The 12,195-nt window shown below is 40.8% G+C and overlaps 2 protein-coding genes across 2 annotated transcripts; one reads left to right on the top strand and one right to left on the bottom strand.

Annotated features, from left to right (window-relative positions):
• Positions 1-5,818: 5,818 nt before the first annotated feature.
• Positions 5,819-9,575, top strand: zgc:101583 (uncharacterized protein LOC494104 homolog). The gene is made up of 6 exons (XM_067599738.1): positions 5,819-6,109; positions 6,311-6,443; positions 7,091-7,147; positions 7,469-7,559; positions 7,926-8,086; positions 8,221-9,575. Exons 2-6 carry the CDS (start codon positions 6,311-6,313, stop codon positions 8,871-8,873), a joined length of 1,095 nt encoding a protein of 364 aa, XP_067455839.1. The 5' UTR covers positions 5,819-6,109; the 3' UTR covers positions 8,874-9,575.
• Positions 9,576-9,603: 28 nt separating this feature from the next.
• Positions 9,604-12,016, bottom strand: timm8a (translocase of inner mitochondrial membrane 8 homolog A (yeast)). Its single transcript, XM_067599739.1, has 2 exons — positions 11,786-12,016; positions 9,604-10,317 (listed from the first exon to the last, which is right to left on the bottom strand). Exons 1-2 carry the CDS (start codon positions 11,894-11,896, stop codon positions 10,156-10,158), a joined length of 273 nt encoding a protein of 90 aa, XP_067455840.1. The 5' UTR covers positions 11,897-12,016; the 3' UTR covers positions 9,604-10,155.
• Between the last annotated feature and the right edge of the window lie 179 nt (positions 12,017-12,195).

Genomic DNA, 12,195 nt, shown 5'->3' with positions numbered 1-12,195 from the left:
ACCTTGAATTGTGTATAATAGAGGGGACTAGAAATTAGTTGTTAGTCTCGCCTATTTTCTCCGCGTGACGCGCGCGGTTCTCGGCAGAAATAGACAGGGAAAACGAGAGAGATAGGGCTGCCAGTGGCAGAAGCGCCGCAGCAGACACGCTTCCAGTGTGGACGCTACAAGCGTGCCAGACGCAGCAGTTCAGCGACGCACACGCACTGCTGAGGTTCACGCATCCAGTGTGTCCCAGGCGTAAGAAAACTCATAATTGTAAAGGGGGCCTGAAAACAGCATACGGTCATTGTTTCAAAAAGATATTACTAGTACCCATTATGTTGTATCTTACTGGTCTAGATTTGTCAATAACCTGAATTGGAAATATTTCTGGAATCTTCCATATAAATATCTTCTTACTAATAAGAGAAGGGAAGTGTCTTTTAAAATCATACATAGATATTATCCTGCAAGTTTAAAAAAGACATCTGTGTTAACTGTTCATTTTGTGTAATGCATGCAGAAACAATGCAACACCTATTCTGGCAATGTCCCTACACTGAATCAATTTGAATCAATCATCCCAATGCCATAGCTCCCAACTTGATGCAATTCTATAAACATTACCCCCTTACGACAAAATGCAGAAAAAAGAATAATCAAACACTGAATCGATGACTCCACCTCAAACAACATATACTAATTCCACTTTTTTTCCATGCGCTACTTGCAAAATGGGACACCATATATTTTATATACCGTAAGTCGTCTAGTTTCATATGATACCAGTATCTTCACTCTAGCTTTAAAACTGAGTCTGTTACAGTCTTTTAAAAACAGTAAACTGTTAACAGTTGACAGCATTATTGCCAATATTAACTGTCCCACTTTGCCAGGTGTCCCAATATAACAAAACCACCCATCCTATATTGCTAAAAGGGCAGATGAAGTCAAACAGACTCACCCCAAGTCGATCGTCTTCATCGAAAAATCGAAAAGATCTGCCGTCTCTGAGCTGAGCTGTATGATGTTACTTTTCTGCGCTCAACTTTCCTGTATGCGGATTGGCTGATTACCGACCAATCTGTGACGTTCTCGCAGATTGCGCCGTGGTGGATTGTGAATTTCCCAGACAGAACGCTCTCATGCAGTTTGCCCTCTCCTCCCTGTTGTCTCTTGATGACTTTACACAAAAGTAGTAGAAGTCCAGACATCCCACCTGAGTGAATTTGGTGTGTGTCACGTCTTGCATTTTTAATATAAGAAGGGATTCAGATTTTTGATAGATGTAAAGAGCCAGCAAAGAGCAAAGAGATTTTGTTCGTGTCGCACCTTGAATTGTGTATAATAGAGGGGACTAGAAATTAGTTGTTAGTCTCGCCTATTTTCTCCGCGTGACGCGCGCGGTTCTCGGCAGTAATAGACAGGGAAAACGAGAGAGATAGGGCTGCCAGTGGCAGAAGCGCCGCAGCAGACACGCTTCCAGTGTGGACGCTACAAGCGTGCCAGATGCAGCAGTTCAGCGACGCACACGCACTGCTGAGGTTCACGCATCCAGTGTGTCCCAGGCGTAAGAAAACTCATAATTGTAAAGGGGGCCTGAAAACAGCATACGGTCATTGTTTCAAAAAGATATTACTAGTACCCATTATGTTGTATCTTACTGGTCTAGATTTGTCAATAACCTGAATTGGAAATATTTCTGGAATCTTCCATATAAATATCTTCTTACTAATAAGAGAAGGGAAGTGTCTTTTAAAATCATACATAGATATTATCCTGCAAGTTTAAAAAAGACATCTGTGTTAACTGTTCATTTTGTGTAATGCATGCAGAAACAATGCAACACCTATTCTGGCAATGTCCCTACACTGAATCAATTTGAATCAATCATCCCAATGCCATAGCTCCCAACTTGATGCAATTCTATAAACATTACCCCCTTACGACAAAATGCAGAAAAAAGAATAATCAAACACTGAATCGATGACTCCACCTCAAACAACATATACTAATTCCACTTTTTTTCCATGCGCTACTTGCAAAATGGGACACCATATATTTTATATACCGTAAGTCGTCTAGTTTCATATGATACCAGTATCTTCACTCTAGCTTTAAAACTGAGTCTGTTACAGTCTTTTAAAAACAGTAAACTGTTAACAGTTGACAGCATTATTGCCAATATTAACTGTCCCACTTTGCCAGGTGTCCCAATATAACAAAACCACCCATCCTATATTGCTAAAAGGGCAGATGAAGTCAAACAGACTCACCCCAAGTCGATCGTCTTCATCGAAAAATCGAAAAGATCTGCCGTCTCTGAGCTGAGCTGTATGATGTTACTTTTCTGCGCTCAACTTTCCTGTATGCGGATTGGCTGATTACCGACCAATCTGCGACGTTCTCTCAGGCTGCGCCGTGGTGGACTGTGAATTTCCCAGACAGAACGCTCTCATGCAGTTTGCCGTCTCCTCCCTGTTGTCTCTTGATGACTTTACACAAAAGTAGTAGAAGTCCAGACATCCCACCTGAGTGAATTTGGTGTGTGTCACGTCTTGCATTTTTAATATAAGAAGGGATTCAGATTTTTGATAGATGTAAAGAGCCAGCAAAGAGCAAAGAGATTTTGTTCGTGTCGCACCTTGAATTGTGTATAATAGAGGGGACTAGAAATTAGTTGTTAGTCTCGCCTATTTTCTCCGCGTGACGCGCGCGGTTCTCGGCAGTAATAGACAGGGAAAACGAGAGAGATAGGGCTGCCAGTGGCAGAAGCGCCGCAGCAGACACGCTTCCAGTGTGGACGCTACAAGCGTGCCAGATGCAGCAGTTCAGCGACGCACACGCACTGCTGAGGTTCACGCATCCAGTGTGTCCCAGGCGTAAGAAAACTCATAATTGTAAAGGGGGCCTGAAAACAGCATACGGTCATTGTTTCAAAAAGATATTACTAGTACCCATTATGTTGTATCTTACTGGTCTAGATTTGTCAATAACCTGAATTGGAAATATTTCTGGAATCTTCCATATAAATATCTTCTTACTAATAAGAGAAGGGAAGTGTCTTTTAAAATCATACATAGATATTATCCTGCAAGTTTAAAAAAGACATCTGTGTTAACTGTTCATTTTGTGTAATGCATGCAGAAACAATGCAACACCTATTCTGGCAATGTCCCTACACTGAATCAATTTGAATCAATCATCCCAATGCCATAGCTCCCAACTTGATGCAATTCTATAAACATTACCCCCTTACGACAAAATGCAGAAAAAAGAATAATCAAACACTGAATCGATGACTCCACCTCAAACAACATATACTAATTCCACTTTTTTCCATGCGCTACTTGCAAAATGGGACACCATATATTTTATATACCGTAAGTCGTCTAGTTTCATATGATACCAGTATCTTCACTCTAGCTTTAAAACTGAGTCTGTTACAGTCTTTTAAAAACAGTAAACTGTTAACAGTTGACAGCATTATTGCCAATATTAACTGTCCCACTTTGCCAGGTGTCCCAATATAACAAAACCACCCATCCTATATTGCTAAAAGGGCAGATGAAGTCAAACAGACTCACCCCAAGTCGATCGTCTTCATCGAAAAATCGAAAAGATCTGCCGTCTCTGAGCTGAGCTGTATGATGTTACTTTTCTGCGCTCAACTTTCCTGTATGCGGATTGGCTGATTACCGACCAATCTGCGACGTTCTCTCAGGCTGCGCCGTGGTGGACTGTGAATTTCCCAGACAGAACGCTCTCATGCAGTTTGCCGTCTCCTCCCTGTTGTCTCTTGATGACTTTACACAAAAGTAGTAGAAGTCCAGACATCCCACCTGAGTGAATTTGGTGTGTGTCACGTCTTGCATTTTTAATATAAGAAGGGATTCAGATTTTTGATAGATGTAAAGAGCCAGCAAAGAGCAAAGAGATTTTGTTCGTGTCGCACCTTGAATTGTGTATAATAGAGGGGACTAGAAATTAGTTGTTAGTCTCGCCTATTTTCTCCGCGTGACGCGCGCGGTTCTCGGCAGTAATAGACAGGGAAAACGAGAGAGATAGGGCTGCCAGTGGCAGAAGCGCCGCAGCAGACACGCTTCCAGTGTGGACGCTACAAGCGTGCCAGACGCAGCAGTTCAGCGACGCACACGCACTGCTGAGGTTCACGCATCCAGTGTGTCCCAGGCGTAAGAAAACTCATAATTGTAAAGGGGGCCTGAAAACAGTTATAATAATAGAAACAAAAACCAGTAGACTTTCCTACACATATTCTGCAGACTACAGCTGTTTCTGTTGTTCCTTTATGTCGGTTCTGTTCTTTCAGTAATTAACAGATTTAAATTGTCTGTTCGTGTCATATTCTGTGACAGACAGATGATAATGATGATAAAATATTGGAGCAGTTAGCAGGTGTTTTCCCTCCAGCTACCAATTCACTAACTGAGACCACACCGAGAACATTAGATTTCAATAGTTTAATTAAGATAATGAAAGAGAGCTGATATGCTGATGGATGGGTTGGAGAACCTGATGAAGGATTAAGGATGGGGGGATGAAGTGATGGGGAGATGAAAGGGGTGAGGTGTGAGAGTTGAGGAACATAGAATGGAGGGTTAAGGGACGATGATGGATGTATGGTATGTCGACTGGACGACGACTGCCAACAGTAGGGAGGTAGGAGGGAACAGGGGAGAGAGGTTGAGACTCTGAGTGGGGGAACTGTCTCTCCGGTCCATCGCCTGGATAGAGCCCCCCGTTCCTGTGTTAAAACAGAGGAGAAAGGATGGTTGATGAAAAGAGAGGGGTTAGGGTGGGAGGGATGGCAACTGAGACGAGAGGAGAAGAACGGATGGGGTGTGCCTAAATACTTTATAGTGCGGAAGTGGGATGTGTACTCGGCGTGGTCTCTGTTCCCGAGCCTTGTTTATAAATCTATAAACTTCATTATGTAGAAACTATTAAGTAACAGTGTAAAGTGTTCATTAATTGTACATGAATGCGATGGGGATGTCCCGTTTCATAAATTAAATTCCTCCGTCCCCGCATCTCTCTCTCTCATCCTCGCTGGGAGGAGCTAAGGCGCGAGGAAGAGACGCGAGTGAGAGAAACGAGGAGTCACGTCACGTTAGCGTAATGAAAAGCACCCAAAGAAAACCGGATACAGCGTCGGAAGCGGTACCCCTTCATTCCTATGACAGTTGCTCAGTGGAATAATGGATGTGCGCGTGCCACTTTCCTGCGCTCAACTTTCCTGTATGCGGATTGGCTGATTAATACAGTAGCGGACCGACCTTTGATGTTCCCTCACACATAATCAAGTTGTACAATGCTGCCTGTGAGTTCTCAGACAGCACAGGCAGTGGGCCCACATGCAGTTTGCCATCTCTTCCTGTTGTCACTAGATGACTTTACACAAAAGTAGTAGAAGTCCAGATATTTCACCTGAGTGAATTTGGTGTGTGTCACGTCTTGCATTTTTAATATAAGAGAGGAGTCAGATTTTTGATAGATGTAAAGAGCCAGCAAAGAGCTCTTTGCTTTTGTTCATGAGAGAGATTTTGTTCATGTCGCACCTTGAATTGTGTTTAATAGAGGGGACTAGAAATTAGCTTAGTGAAACTTGAGAAACGAAACTTAAGTGAAACGAAATTCCTAAAAAAACCATCTCTCTCTCGATTTTCTATTCTTTCATTATTAAATTATCAAGCAATAAACCGAAGATAATGTTTTCAGTAAATATATTTAAACAAGCGGAAATTGCGTGTAGCTTGTTGAAGCGTTACAACCGAGGTAAAGTATTTGAGGAATTTTAAAGTTGTACCCTAAGTATAAAGTGTTATCACTGCTATTTTTTAAGTAAAGGGTCTGAATAACATCTTCCACCATTGCTAATAGGATATAGTTTAGCAGCATAGTATGTGACAGGACTGGAGTGGAGAAAGGCCGCCCCCTTTTGGTTGCCTTAGCAATAACCAGGAAGTGCTGCGTTGACTGACAGTTAATCAGCTGCTCCGTTGCCTGCAGTTAACGACGACGAATGGGGTTGACGTGACAACCGAGTATTTACGGAATTTTAACGTTACGCGGCCGTTAAAAACGCAAAAAAGAAGTTGCAGAAGTTGTAAGTCTTCCTATTCATGGCATCTCTAGCTGTCTAAAAAGCTAGTTTCAAGCTACTCGCCCATCATGTGATTTTACTTATCGGTCGCCTGTTGCTCGAGTCCTGGGAAGTAGACGAAGGCTTCGTTTCTCATGCGAGAGTTGGTTGAAACAGCAACATAAAGACGTAAATTAATAAGTGAAGTGTTGTTCGTTGTTTCAGATGGAAGTGAACCGTTTGGACTTCTACATTGGTCTCTCGCTCGCTGTGAGCTCCAGTGTTTTTATCGGCGCAAGTTTCATCCTGAAGAAGAAGGGCCTGCTGCGATTGGCTAGCAAGGGTTCAATGCGAGCAGGTACTGTTGTTCAAGTTTGTTAAAATAAAGCTTAAAATCTGTATTGAAGGAAAGTATAATCATCTCTTAATTTGCAGCACCCCTGTCTGTGTTACAATATATAATTACTGGTGCATTACTGTAGGGAGATTTTAAAGTTGTTGGCTGAGGTGGAGCAATCTTCAAAAATGTAATATACTGTTATTGTTTAATCTACAACAATACTTTGTATTTTATAAGGTGATCGTATGTGTAAGTAACCAGTCATATCTACAGCTGTCAGATAAATGTAGTGGAGTAAAAAGCACAATATTTTCCCTTTAAAATGTAGTGGAGTAGAAGCATAAAGTAGCATAAAATGATTGTGTATCTGTTTTTTGTTATATTCCGTATTATTTTATATTCCACCACTGACAAATATAATTAGATATTACTGAAAAGGAGGGCATGTCTGTATGAGTATTAAAATAATAAGTCAGGAGGATGTTACCGCTTATTAATTAAGGCCAATAACTTACAGGGTGTAAATTAGGTATAATGATGTTTTGATAAGAAGCTGGCTGTTGGTGAAATAACCCAATGACCCTTCAACTTAAAATCAGTGAGGAATATTTTGGAGTGATTATTTGTACAATATTTACTTCATTTTTGTTTTCTGTATGTCACAGGTCAAGGGGGGTATGCGTATCTGAAGGAATGGCTGTGGTGGGCAGGACTAATTTCAAGTGAGTGCATGATTCACACTCTTAATTCTGCTGGTAAAATGGGTGACATGGTCAGCTGTTTTTTATTTTTTCACTTACACTGCCAACCAGCCTTGCCAGTGAACATTGTGCTCTTTGTTTTTCAAAGTGGAAATGAAGTTGGTGTGGGTTTGGTATTTTTTGCAGTACATGCAGCACCCACACCATCTGTCTGAAGTACACATTCCTTCAAAGAGCACATTTTCACTTGTGGGTTTGAAGAAAATCATTTGTCAAATCCTAATCAGCTGCCACAGCTATAAATTTGCATATACTTATGGTATACTTATACTTATGTTCTAGTGGGAACTGGAGAGGCCGCAAACTTTGCTGCGTATGCATTTGCGCCAGCCACACTTGTGACACCTCTGGGGGCATTGAGTGTACTTGTAAGGTACTTGTTTTAAGGTTTTATTTTGCAGCTTTTCATACCACTGATGTTATCAGGTCATTCTCTTAGTGTGATACAGAAAATGTGAGAATACAAATAACACTCCTAGCTCTCTCAACACGTTAAAGGATGATTCTAGTGATGGTCAATATTTTTCTTATTGCCAAGAAATCCCATGAAAAGACCAAAACCAACAATGAATTGATTCTTCTATTAAAAACACATTGAACCGCACTATTGCATTGAGCAAGTGACACATACCTTCATTAACATGAATTCGGTAAAAAAAAATATAATATTGCCATCACCACCTTTAAATATGCATGTGTGATAACACTCTGTCTGCAATGTTTGTTTTTTCTCTTCCAGCGCTGTGCTGTCCTCTTACTTTCTGAATGAGAGGCTGAATGTGCATGGGAAGATTGGTTGTTTGCTGTGTGTTTTGGGCTCCACAGTGATGGTGATCCATGCCCCGCAGGAAGAAGAGGTTGCTTCCCTCAGTGCCATGGCTGAAAAGCTCAAAGACCCAGGTAGGAACAGAGCTTGATGGGTGCGAATCCCCCTGTGTGACTTGATTAACCATGCTGTGGAGAAAATGAATCCCAGATAACAGCTGGAGGGGTTTTTTTCAGGGTACTAACTCATTTCTGAATGCTCCCACTAGGTTTCATTGTGTTTGCTGTGTGCGTTGTTGGAAGCAGCCTGGTTCTTATCTTTGCCGTGGCTCCGCGTTTTGGACAGAAGAATGTGCTGGTCTACATCCTGATCTGCTCTGTGATTGGCTCCCTCTCTGTGTCTTGTGTCAAGGGCCTGGGCATTGGCATTAAGGAGCTGTTTTCTGGAACAGCCGTGCTGAAGGAACCCCTGTTCTGGTCCTTAGTCATCTGCCTGGTAATCTGTGTCAGTGTTCAAATCAGTTACCTGAACAAAGCCCTCGACATCTATAATACCTCCATCGTCACGCCCATCTACTACGTCTTCTTCACCACATCCGTCATGGCCTGTTCAGCTATCCTCTTCAAGGAATGGTTGAGCATGACCACTGATGGAGTGGTGGGAACTATCAGCGGGTTCCTCACCATCATTTTGGGGATCTTCCTCCTCCATGCCTTCAAGGACATTACATTTAGCTGGGATTCTCTCCCACTCTACCTTAGGAAGGGTCCTCAGGGCTTTCCGTGGGGCCACCAGCCTTATGTGGCTCTTCCCAGCCATGACAGCCAAGCAGAGGATGAGTTAAAGCTGCCCAGAGAAGGAAGTTCAAAGAACAGGTGGGGTACACAGTGCGCTAGAGAGCTCTTTAAGGAGGACCAGTAGCCTTCCCTACTAAGAAAAATTGCTTATTGCAATTAAGAAGCTTTAATGCACATCACAGCTTTACAATGTGACAAGTTAGTTTTACTAAATCTGAATTTCGAGTCTGTCTTACACAATGCAGAATGCACTGGATGAACAAAGGTTTCTTAATATGAGCATATGTTGCTATGAGCACACTGGATCGCATGTACAACTTAAATGATGTACTTAGTTGAACATGATGGTACGTCCACATATTTTTTCTAAAAGACAGACCAAAATTAAACTATTGTATAATTTATACAAGAAACTATCTTTAAATATGAAAGTGAATGTCTGTTGCACTGCTGTGTACAATTTTTACATTAGTTAAAAAATAACTGAAGCCAGAATGTGCCTTTTTTTAATAACCGTAGTCATAGTTTTGCACTTTTAATCTTGATCATATACTGTACAAATGTATAAACTGACTTATGACCAGTGTTAAGGCAAAAAAAACAAACCTTTCTTTGCCCTGAATAAGTTTTAATCATGTGTTGTTGATGAACAAGTTTGAGTAATTCCTCTGAGTTACTTAATACCTCAGTATTATATACAAGCCTGACCAAAGAATGCCGTTTCCCTGTATAAATGACTTCCCCAACATGTGCCAAGCTGTAACATATCTGATGTAACTGTGCCTTTTGTGTTTGATGTTGATTAAAACATAACTACAACATTAAATGACTACACTTTTCCTTAAGAGACAGAATTATTTGGCATTTTGTTTATTGCATATGTACAGTCCAAAACCTTTAGCAGTTGATCACACCTCTTCGGTCAAGAGACTGTTTGTTCTCTTAACTTGCAGCAGGTGTGGTGAACGTGCTGAATGTCCCAGATGTGTGTATCTTGCTGCAGTCTCCCACACTTCACCCACTAGTTGCAGCAATTTATATTCAACACAGTCCAACTGTATTTAACAGTATCCATGACTTACTGAATTCCATGTGTATATCATGACAAAAGAAACAAAACCAACATCAAGTCACTGCCAGCAACAGACCACAATTTAACAGTTGTGTAAGACTCATATCCCACCACATGGAGGACAAATCAAACCCAACACTTCTGCATGAGTCGCAGGGGCAAGATACAAGGTGTTAATCTGAGGCACTTGTATCAAAAGTAACACTTCCTGTTGTTCCTTCTTCCAGATGAACGGACAGTTCTGCAACATATAGACAGCTGCGTCGGGACCAAAACGGTCTTGTTTCGGCTGAAGGGCCTTTTGCATCTGTTATCATCCTTGCAGAGTTGGTTTTTATTCTGACATGGACTCAGAGAGTGACCCCCTGCTCCTCTGAGTCTGTTCAAGCCTGTTTAGGATGAACTGGCTGGTGTCAATAAATCGCTCCACACAGTTAACGAAGCACATTTCTGTCCTTGAGTCCAGCTTTGGCCCGGGTTTGTCCATGCACTTCTCCTGAAAACAGAAGACAGAGATATTTATTTTAACTACAGCTGCTCGTACAATGTAAAAGTAGAACACTGAATTTATGTAAGACCCTGAAACCGAAGCAGCTAAACGGATTCTGCTTTAACTCATAATTTATGTACACGTGAGCTTTTCCTGTTGTGATATGTCAAAACCTGTCCTGAGGGAAAAAAGGCCTATTGTTAGTTGTATGCTGCCATTGTTTGTTTGGCATACAGCACATAAAAACAGTATGTCACTGTGTTCCACTGCAACCACTTCCCACCCTGACATATGGTGATTCTTACTGGCACATACCATTGCTGATTATATCACTGCTGTGTGCCACATAAAAACAGCAAGCCATTGACAGGTCCCATTTTTAACCAGGAGCTACTGTGTAACACTGGCAGCTAATTACAGCTGCAACAATAAGTTGAAAATTAATCAGCAACTATACTGATAAATGTTTTAGTCATTTTCTATGGAAAATTGTCAAGAATTTGCTGGTTGCTGCTTCTTAAATGTGAGGATTTGAGCTTTTTTGTGTCATACATGACGGTGAACTGATTATCTTTGGATTTTAGACTGTTGATCAGACAAACATGATATTTGAAGATGCCACATTGGGCTCTAAGGAATTTTATAGACAAAATGTTTAATCTCGAGAGTAATTTAATTTATTCAGATCCTTTACTTAATGAAAAAGTAGCAACCCTACAATATAAAAATACTTCCATTGCCAGCAATAGTCCTGGATTGAAAATGTCAGTTTTATTAGCAAAGTGTACTCAAAGTATCCAGAGTAAAAGTACTCATAATTCAAAGAATATGTTCCTATGACTGTTTTACTATTACCTATCATATTATTGGATTTTAATTACTCATGAATTTGATGTGCAAGTAGTATTTTTCTGTTGTAGTTGGTCAAGGAGGAGCTCATTTTAGTTACTTAATATAACGTTGGGTAGTTTATAACAGTGCAACACATCCAATGTGTTGGATGTGAAATCTTAATCTGTAAAGTAACTACAGCTGTCATATAAATGTAGTAAATAGCACAATATTTTCCTCTGAATTGTGGTGAAGGAATGAAAATGTTCTAGTAAAGTACAAGTACCTCAAAATTTTACAGTACAGTACTTGAGTAAATGTATTTATCTACTTGCCACCACACTGCCTGTTGTCATCTTCATCTTCCAGTGAAACAGGAGTGACATATCGTTTATAAGTCACACACAGCAGCGACAGATGTCTGAAACAAGATATCATCAGCCTCTTTTCGATGTCCATTAACTTACGTTACTTAAGTACACGTAACTTCTTTCACTAATAAGGTAATATAAGAAAAGTAGTATTTGGACACAGCAGATAATACATTTATCTGCAGCTGTTATGCCTATAGAAGACAACCTAACAGTTTTAGCCCCTGAAAGATATGTAAAAAGCAAACTGCAAAGCTGCACTGCTAGCTTACCCAGCAAACCTCCGTCATTTGATGCACCAGCTGCTGAAATCTTTGTTTTTGAGACTCGATCTCGATGAAGTGCTGAAGCTGAGGGTCCGCTGTCGCTCCCTGGCCGTCCATATTCGGATAAAAACCAATCGTAGCAGCAGTATTTCTCTAATTATGAATGTCTTATGGCTCAATTGCTGACCTTCACGTGTATGTATGTGCAAGACGGGAAACAGGAAGTGGTTCGACCAATCAGAGAGCGCGTTCCTATGACGGCACACGTCACCACATATATAGAATCCCGTACTGAATGACATATTAAAAACCCCCTGAGGTCAAATTAATTTCCCTCTTCCCATGTACGTTTTTCAAATTCTTATAATTATTTAATTTTTTAACTTATTTGGGATTTTTTTGTCTCACTGTATTTG

The sequence above is a fragment of the Thunnus thynnus genome, chromosome 9, assembly GCF_963924715.1.
Source record: "Thunnus thynnus chromosome 9, fThuThy2.1, whole genome shotgun sequence".
Taxonomy (NCBI): Eukaryota; Metazoa; Chordata; class Actinopteri; order Scombriformes; family Scombridae; genus Thunnus; species Thunnus thynnus.
This window is presented reverse-complemented; position numbering and strand designations above follow the sequence as displayed.